The sequence below is a fragment of the Anolis carolinensis genome, chromosome 1, assembly GCF_035594765.1.
Source record: "Anolis carolinensis isolate JA03-04 chromosome 1, rAnoCar3.1.pri, whole genome shotgun sequence".
NCBI classification, from domain to species: Eukaryota; Metazoa; Chordata; class Lepidosauria; order Squamata; family Dactyloidae; genus Anolis; species Anolis carolinensis.
In genome coordinates, this window is record NC_085841.1 from 92436518 (window position 1) to 92446944 (window position 10427).

Sequence of the window (10427 nt, forward strand, 5' to 3'; positions counted from 1 at the left end):
ATTTTGTAATAAGAAGTTCGTGATCTGAACTACAGTCAGCTCCAGGTCTTGTTTTCACCGACTGGATGGATGTCCACTACCTTTGGCTGCAAAGGATATAGTCAATCTGATTTCGGTGTTGACCATCTGGTGAAGTCCATATATAAAGCCGTCTTTTAGGTTGTTGGAAGAGAGTGTTTGTTATGCACATTGAGTTTTCCTGGAAAAATTCTATCAGCTTACGCCCTGTTTCATTTTGTTGTCCCAGACCATGCTTGCCTGTGATCATTTGACTGCCCACCTTAGCATTCCATGTATTAAGTATACATGACTGCACTTTTCAACTACATTAAGAGCTGTTCTAGAGAGGAGGGAGTAGGCCTGTTCTCTGCTTCTCCAGAAACTACGACTAGGTCAAATAGTTTGAAGTTACAGGAAGTTAGATGTTGAGGGAAAATTAGAAGGAACTTCTTGATAGTGAAAGCAGTTTGCCAATAGAACCAATTTCTTAGAGAGTTGGTGGGGTCTCTTTCCTAGATGTCTTCAAAAAGACAGTGGGCATCAATCTGCTTGGGGATGTTTTAACTAGGGAACTTGCATTGAACTGGAGGTTGGACTCAGTGTTTCAGAAAGCCCCTTTCGGCTCTATAATTCTGTTAAAAACATACCCATCAACTTAATCCCTGCAAAACAATCTAATGATCATGCCTTTTTTCTATCAAAAAAAACAACAGAAAGACTTTTATAACTACATTATAACTATATTCCTGAGAGAAGGGAGTATAAAGGATAGGTGTTTCTGGCAAAGATGTGTTTATCCACTGACAATATAACTGATACTGGTTTCTGATTTGTGTGTGTGTCATAAGCATTCCATCTAAAAATAGAAATACAACTTCTTGCCATCTGTTGAGCTATAGCAGAAAGCAACTTAAAATAGAATGAAAAATCCAATTATACCTGTCTGTTGACAGCAAAGAGCATTCCCTATTCACTGAGCAGCTCTCCCACTCAACTGTAAAGAGCTGAGTGGAAGCAAATTTTATTATTTATTTTAGTGGTTGCAGAGAGATGAGTAGGTGAGGGAAAATTAGCCAAGGTTCTGCATCAGACACATAGATATGATGTCATGGCTTATGTTCCATCTCTTGAGTTAACTCCCAAAATGACTTTAAAATCCTGGCATCCATACTGTGGGATGGAATCCTGCAGAAATAGTAAGTTGGGCACTGAAGGATAATGCATCCAGCTCCCTCCTGCCAGGAAGCAGCATTGCAACAGAAGCAGGGATTTCTGTAGATCCCCATTGCAATGTGACATGTTGAAGTGAGGGTGATGGATGTGTCATCCTTTACTGCCCTGCTCACTATCACTATCCATCCCTTAATATAGATGTCTGGATTTTGAGGTGAATTTAGAGACATTTGTGGTAATGGCAATGGTGCTATAAGTGTAAAGGTAAATACCAAATAATTACAAGGTCACAAGCCTAGCTTAAAACAATATAACTTTTCTCCCAGTTTATTTATTTATATTTCTTATTTAAATATAGGTAGCTCATGAAACTTGAGAAGGAGCTGAATGTTTATTATAAGATGACTGGTGATGAGGTTATAAGGAAATAGTAACTCAGTTGGCACATTTTGGAACAAATGGACAGACTTCTGGATACCAGTCAAATCCACCACTGGTACCACATTTCTTGTTCCTAAGGGGCTCCATCGCTTGAGCCAGACTGCTTTGTCTCAGTGAAATTGATGGCTGAATGTGTGCATGTGCCTGTGGGGAAAATTGTGTTCATTGGTGATGATGAAAGAGATGTAAATAAAAGACAAGGAAGAAGAGCCCATCTCCGCATATCAGTGGCTTCACATTAGCATGCCTTGTAGAAAAATGCCTATTGTTGTCATAATTACTCTCTGTCACAAATCTACTGGTGTGAAAAAAGCAAGAAAAATTGCTGTGCAGATAACAGAGCAGGCAAGTGCACCTGATCTACTGAAACACATGCAGGGCAAATTATTTTTGATTTCCATCTCACTAGTCATGAGCATATTGGGTTTTCTTTTAGAAATTACAGCTATGATTCTTATATGATAACATTTTATACTTGAGCGAATGTACACTAAAGAAGCCATAAACCTTTTATCTAATATGTGCTTATTCTGACATCTGAGTAAGTACTGTTCCCCAGTTGTGTGTCCAGACAACATACTGAGCAAACAATAAATGAAATGTCCATGACTGTTAAGCCATTCTCACTTGCAACATCTATAATCAGGATCTGTGCACTTTGAGCATGCAACTCCTCAAGACATGCAAACTGGCTGGACTTCTGAAAGATAGCTAGAGGATCGCAGCTTGATTGAGTCTGAATTGATGTTTTATATGTGCATGTGTTTTATTTTATTGCATTTTATATTGTGTGCACATTTCTTTTTAGGCACGTTGTGCCATTTCTAAGCTGCCCCAAGTCCCTTCAGGGAGATGATGGCGGGATATAAGAATAAAGTTGCTGCTGCTGCTGTTGTTTTGTTGTTGTCATGATACCCAAAGCTTCCATATGTTAAAATCACCCACAAAAGAATGCTCTAATTTTAAAAGCCATTATAGATATGTATACCACATTCTCTCTTATTTTTGTGAAACACTAATGTTGAGAAAGGATCTGTACATAACCTTCATTTGTTTACTCAGCAGGTAATACAGCTGGCATCTATTTTGTTAAAGTAGAAAGATAAATTTTGCATGAACTAAAATGGTTTCAGAAATGTTCATTGTGCTCAAAAATGAACTTGAACACTACAAGCATTCATTAAGTAAGTGAAGCAGCCTGAAATAAATTCTTCATTGTGTTTCTACTTGAAAGTAGCACCAAGTAATTTCAATAATTTTCTGGAACTATTGCACAATGGCTACACTGCTGGCACCATATGTAGAATAGCTATATCTTTGCTGTTCTCACATCATTGTGATTCATGTTTATATGATCATCAATCAGTTTACGATGATGTAAAAACATGTTTGCCCTTGTTTTCAGTTGTTTATCAGTATTTTTATTAGTCTGCTCCCCATGTTAACATGTTAACTCGTAATGGAAATATTGCATGCCATCAGAGCAGTTTTGCTGACTCCTTTGCCTTCCCACAATATATGTACAAACCTCCCAAAATGGTGAAATGCAGCTTAAGATGTAACAGAGAAAATCAACAGAAAAGCATGTATTAAATAAGATCAGCCTATGCTGAGAGAGGCCAGAGAGAATAAACACATTTCCACCATCATTCTAAAGCCATGTGGAAATGGCTGCACATTTCATAACTTTTGAGCAACCTGTAGAAATGTTCTGTTTCATATCAATGCGGATCATACTTCTAAAGGCCCACACAGGAGAAAATATCCCCTCAAGTAGTTTGGACTGCCAAAGATGCTAACACTCTATTGCTTCTAGTCTACAGTTTACAGTTTATATTTTATATTTTATATTTTGCATTGTATTTTATCATTGAGCTAGAAATGTAAAACATGTTTTGTGTTTCTCTATAATACCATCTGATGGAGCTTTAGATTAGTGACAAATCTCTTCTTTTCTCCATTCCAGGGGGGCAGACAGAAATAAGCACAGCTAAGAAATGTGAGTTTGTAACTGGCATTTTGTTTGCACTGTATTATCTTGTAAGAATATAAGTGAGATCAGTGTATGGTAATCAGTCAGGTCATAATGTTTTTGATTTTTTCAAAATAGCTTCACAAGTAACTTCATCCAATGCATGCAGAGGGGCCTAGCATTTATCTGATGATCTGCTATATTCTGATGAACAGAGCTATGGAAATCAAAGTGATGTCAAACTGTATTAATTCTATAGTGTAGATAAACACAGTGTTATAGATGGCTATGGGAATAAGTCAAGTATAAGACACACCTGAAGGACATATCTTAATATGATAATAAGATAAGAGATATCTTATCTCTCACAAGACCTTGCCTAAGCTCTACGATTGGGGGTGAGGAGTCTGGTCCCATCACCTTTATGGGTACATTGGGCAAAAACTTGAAAAGAGGACCTATTGTTTGCTGCTTCCAGGCTTTGGGAAATCTCTCCTTAGAAAGGCTGGGATGGGTCCCTCTTTCCTGTTTATATATATAAAAAAGGTCTATTTCAACATTATTTTAAAAATGGGTTGCAAGGGTTTTGAGGAGTGTGTTTCCACTTGTTTTAATCTTTTGTATTTTGAAAGATTTTTTTCTAAATGATTGTAGTTATTTGAATAATTTAACTGCATTGTAATAAACCTTTTACATATGACTTTCATGTGTTTTATCAATATTTGTTTTAAGTTCTGTAAGCTATTATAAGGCAACCATAACTTACTATTCCTTTTATTCTCTCCCCACCTCACCCCCAGCTGCCGTGCGCTACTATCAGTGTGTCTTTGTAAATGGATACAATGGGTACACTTCACAATATGCTGTTACGCCAGTTCAAGACTACAAAGGGAAGACTGGACAGTCAAAAGCTTCTAGGCACAAGATTAAGGCACCGAAGCAATAGAGTCGTGCAACCTGTGACATTGTGACAATTTTGCACTTTATGCCCTCTATGAGGGGCATGTGAAAACCATTGGCATCTATGATCACAGAAATGTGATGTGATCCATTTGATTACATGCTCTCGGAAAGGGTCTCTGCTCTTCTTCAGAACCAGCAGAGTCAACGAGAGAGGAACATGTGAGACAACATTTGAAAGAGTACCTAAGTGCCCCTTTCCTGAAGGAAAGCATGGTGTTGAAGTTGTACTTGACAACTTATACTTGTGTATTTGTGTGTTTTGTACATCTGTGTTTTTCTTAGGCTGTTTCTGGTTTATGTTTGTTGTTGTTGTATTTTTCACATCTTGTTTACCATACAATTATCTTAAAATCAAGTGTCCCACTCAAAAATACTTAAGGGCAGGAATCATAATTGAAGACTGTTTTTACAGTTATAACATGCTATGCTCCTTTTGGGATAGTTGCCCTTAGAGAACCCATTATACAACTGGAAGGTGATTTGCTTGGAAATAAGCCATAAAAAACTTGCAGGTAACATTTCTGCAAAGATGAGCAGTATTTTCCAGTTTTTAAAAGCAGAAGGGAGAGCAGATTCTGAAACTGTCCGGATTCGGCAAAAATGAACTAAATGAAGGAGGAGTTTTGAGTGTTTCAAGCATGATTTAGTGGGTTAAGTTCATTCATATGCACTTTTACTAAACTATTCCAAATCATATAAAGTACTACCACAAAATATATATAAGAAAGAACATCCAGTTAACTATCTGGTGCTGGAGAAGCTAAATCTGAAACAATGATACTATTCATAAAAATGTTAAACATTCAGAATTTCAGTACTGCCTTAGTACCACAATTAGGTTAACTTTGATATCTAAACTTGAACAATTTTCAAAGATTTCCTTTTCTTGGGTAGTGTATGGAGCTACATTCCCTTGGAACACAATACTTAACTATTTTTAGTGTGGATACTTGAAATAAGCACATCAATCCTAAGCCCCTTTTGTTTATTATTTGACACAGTGAGGTGATTCTTTGAAGTCATGTTGATCTACATGAAATATCTGGACATCATTATTCCATCTGTTGAAGTACATCTTGCTTTATAAATAATAATGTATCCTTGCAAACAAGTTCTGCATTATATTAATTCAGTTCATCTGTTTTATTTTGTACTTGTAGTTAAATGTCATAGAAACCTCATGAATGTTTGTAGAACACTTTTTTAAAACAAATCAGCTTACACATGCAAATTTTTGTTGTGTATAGATTTTATCTCCAGAGATGGATGACCTTACTAAGAGCTGGTGTTAATTCTAATGAGATGGCACAGCACTTCAGGTAACTGTGCCCCAAAAGAGTCTACCAGTTCTCAGTTGTGTTTGGACTCCTTCATTTCTTAACTTCTAGACTAGACTAGAAGTGACTAGAATTGCTACTACCTACTTATGGCTGCCTATGGAAGGGATGAAGTCCACTATGTGTTGGACACAATCACATAGGCATTTTTTTAATGACAGAAGCTTACCAGTATGGTAAAAAAATCTTGAAATAACTACATGGTATTACTTTAGTGAAAAGGAAAACCATTTGGAAACAGAGATATGCAGTACTGCTTCCATTACTAGGAATTTTTCCAGCGATAAGGAAAATGAGTTAAGGTATATTGATAGTGGAACTTTCACTAAAAGTGCCATTAACTGACATTGTACAATTTCATTGCATTTATACAAAAATGTAGAGGAAGCTCTTTATGTGATACAAAGGTAAATGACCTTTTTGTGTCACACTATGCTTGATTAATGAATGTAGACTATAAAAATAAATAAATGATGATGCTTCCTAAGAAACATGAAGACTTTAAACTCTGCCTGATCATGCGGTGAGATTGCCAGATCAGCATCAGGTCAGGAATGGACTATAATCAACAAAAGACAAAAGTATTTCTGAACAGAGTTAGGGGACATGGTTTCTTGTAGATGAATGCCATCTATCTCCTGTCCTACCCTACAGAGAAACCTTGAGGTTCAGTCACTTATAAATATATACATATAATTTGTGCTTTGCTTGTGGTGCTTAATACTGGCTTTCCAAACACGTTCCAGTTTAAATCACAGATGTGTTTAAATAAAGCACTTATCACAAGGTTTCTTTATAATGTTATTTAAATGTTGTCAAGCTTTATTTAAACCTTCAAAACGTTTTCATTGGAACTTGAAGCTTTCGCCATCCCAGTTCTCCTAACTGGAGAAAAACATCATAGTATATCTGAGAATAGACTTTGTCTCATGTTGTCCTGCTACAGGAGTGGCTCAGTTGAATTGAATAACTGTCTTTAATCATAATGATAAAATAATATAAATCAAACATTGGCCATTGATTTCAGAAATATTAATTGCTTTGCTTTGCCGGCACATTGCATGCTGCTTTCTCTAATGAATCCAATTAAGCTGAAACCTTGATGTGCTATTACTTGAATTATTTGCCTTTATCCAGATAAACCTAACTCTCAAGTATATTCATTGCTTAATGGTTTTGCAAAATAAATTAGGCAGAGTGTCCCATAGTGATTGTGGTACATTTTTATCAGTGAGAGGATGGAAAAGGAACTACATATGAGTTATTTGTTTACATATAGTTCTAAACCTTCTGTCCTTGTATTTGAATTATCAACAATAATGAAACATTAATTAATGTCTTTCTACATTGATTGTGCTCATTGTTCCACATCCACTCAATTTCTTAAGCCACATTTAATTTTCCATGTTCTAACCATAGGTAAATTGAGGTGAACCTCTTGTCTACTTACCAGACCACAGATATTTGAGGTTAACAGGTTAACATCACAAAAATAGAGGACCCAGTGCAAGCTAGAGCTTGGAAAATATTTGCAGGACTAAAGATGCCAGAATCAGCTATACAGTCTTGATGACTAGGGGATTCAAGGAGCTGTAGTATAATAAATATATAATGTTTTAAAAAGTAACTTTCCTAGCTTGCATAATTAATTTTTCTGGCTGGAGTTTTATCAGCACAATTACATTTGATATACTACACGGGTCAATCCCATAAAGGTTGAGAATGGATGATTCATGGTACAATAGCAGCTGTTTCCAGTTATATCCTGCCAATTAGGTCAAGAAGTATGAGGGAAGAGGACTTTAGCATGCCACCCCCCCCCCCAAAAAAAAAAAAATACTATCAGTTTCATTTGGGTTTTTTTGTGTTTCTTCACTATTGGCTTCAATGTAGGAAAACTAACTCTACATCCAGGGTGGTATAATCATCCACACGGAGGAGAATCCAGAAACATGAGGTTTTGGATATGATGGATTCCAAGCCACACTAACATGTACCAGAAATGCCTCTGGAAGATCTCCTTTTCATCCTAGCAAGAATGCCATGATGGTGGAAAGTTTATGACTACCATAGAGAATCTGCAAATGCAGTTCTTCCTTTTCACAAAGAAACCTTCCTCTACCCACAAGAAAAAAGATCTAGAAATAACTTTTGGACCTTGAGCTACCCTACAAGAATCCATAGGTCTGGATCTAAAATAAGAAAATAGCATTAGATGAGCTAAGCTCTCATCACCTAAATCTGCAATACACCCAAATACCTATTTATAATAAAATAAATACATTTTAGATTGAAACTCAGATCCATATTTTCTGCCAAAATACTGGGATGTAATGTGTACTTTCCATAATCCCAGAGATGTCTTCCATTTTCTTCTGTAGAATGAGAGTTTCAGGAAGTAAACCTTAGGAAAGGTGGGGGGAAGTGCTGCTGACAAATGAATTTCACTTTTGATCAATAATTTTTAGAACAATATCTACGTCCAGTTACAAGACAGCTATTATCTGTAATCTTTAATTAGCATATTCTAGTTGTCCATGTAATATTACCAATATACAAGCACTGGGAATGGGAGTAACATATAGCTAATCAAAGAAAACTGTTGACTTAGGAATTAGTCAAAAACAAGAAGTTGCATGTGTAAAGCGAATAGGGACATTAGAAATATGACTCGGAAGGTGAGTGGAAATAAAAGACCAGAACATCTAAGAAAAAATATATAGGAAATGGAAATTATAAAGCAAACATTTTACAAATGTGGAAATGAAATCATTTTATAATGTATGCATAAGTGAGAATGACGGAAGTAAGTTGAGGAAATGATACATATCATATAAAGTGCATTAGAGAAGTGAATGGGAACATTAAGGAGAAAAAGAAAAAAAATATTGATCTTGAATTTTGGGATACAAGGGATAACAAGTAATAGGAGATGTTTGCTTGATACTGAGGGATCCCACTATGGAAGAAAACCAAATTAGATGTTTTTAGTCTTCTTGTGCAACTCTCACAATAGCTTATACCTATGTATGCTCTTGGAGATCACAGCACAGCTTAGAAGAAGGTTTGTAAACTCATTTTCTACATTTTTATTCAACCTCATCCCACATCCTCAAATTTCTGTCCTTTGACTTAACAGAAGGAAAGAGTAGACACATGTAAGATCTGCATAGGACTTCCATTCTTTCTGATGATCTGGTACATTCCACTTTCATGCACCACAGAGAAAGATAACTGGCCTGTTCAGCAACCTATGGTAATGCCTGGCTGAGTATGTGCTGTTTCAATGGCAGGACTACATGTACATCCCCATGTACTCAATGTAAATCACCCTGTGCTGTCAATTTAGGAATCTAAAGTGAAGGGAGCAGAAGGCCTATAGACTATACTACCAGGGAACCCCAGAGCTCTTCAAAACAGACAGAACGACATACAGGTTCTTTTTATTTCACCATATAAAACCATTAATCTGAAATCACTATGCTGCTAAGGAAGAGGTCTTACTGAATTCAATGGAATTTAAATATACATGGTTTTATTCAAATAGGAAGTCAAAAATTCTGTCCAATTTCTTCCTGATGTTTGAAAAATGGGGATCTGTGGCCTTAAAAGGTTATTGGACTGCAACTCTCATAATTTCTTACCTTAGATTTTATAGCTAGGTTTGATAGTAGCTGTAGGCTAAAAGCATTTGAATGACCACAGTTTTCCATCTATGCATTAGTTCTAGGAGGGTTGCTTGTTAGTTTTTGAATTAGAAATATTCATACAATTTCTGGTCATTTCACAATTGTATTTTCATGATTTTTATATTGCACAGTAAAATAGGGAATCTTCTTGTGATGAAGACTGAGCCCTAAAGCCATCCTTAAATTAACATTAAAACAAATACAAAATCACTTTGATGTTGTATTGGGTGTGACTGCGTGTATGCTGCTAATAAAATCTTTTTCTTCCTAAAATTACTATGCTTAGTTCATATTTTTTATTCTTCAAAATGCATTTGCTGTAGCATATATTTTTGCATAAACTTACTCATCTAAATGTTGTAATTTCTTTATCATATATTCCAGTCTTTAAAAAGATTAGTTGTAATTACTTATATGATACTTTAAAGTGTAACACAGATTATAATCTTTAACCTTTTTTTGAACTGAGATACACAATTTGAAACTTGAAGCTGGATTTTTCAATATAAACATTTAAGAAACTAATGCACTGTTTGGTTTACGTCAGACAACATATTTTGGAAGACTTCATCACTTCCTTTCAGTAAAAGGGATATAATTTTAACTTTAAGTTTGTACCTAAATAGCATACATCTGGTACAGAACTGTGTCTCTACAAGTATCTTCAAACCCATCTTTTAAAGAATTTAGCCCCAGCATGGTCATTTGCATATATGGTGTTGAACAGGGAGGATCAGTGGAAATATATCTGACTATTAATATATTATTATTATTATTATTATTATTATTATTATTATTATTATTATTATTATTATTATTATTATGACAAAATTGAAGGAAAAGCTGATAAGG

At 35.5% G+C, this 10427-nt stretch overlaps 1 protein-coding gene across 12 annotated transcripts in view; it reads left to right on the top strand.

Annotated features, from left to right (window-relative positions):
* Positions 1-9851, top strand: part of trdn (triadin) — a 303322-nt gene extending 293471 nt beyond the window's left edge. For all 12 annotated transcript variants that reach the window (XM_062979180.1, XM_062979220.1, XM_062979204.1 and 9 more), the window contains 2 exons: positions 3581-3613; positions 4387-9851. In XM_062979180.1, coding sequence (XP_062835250.1) covers positions 3581-3613; positions 4387-4532 — 179 coding nt within the window. In that variant the 3' untranslated portion in view covers positions 4533-9851. The remainder of the gene's footprint in view (positions 1-3580; positions 3614-4386) is intronic.
* Positions 9852-10427: the final 576 nt, after the last annotated feature.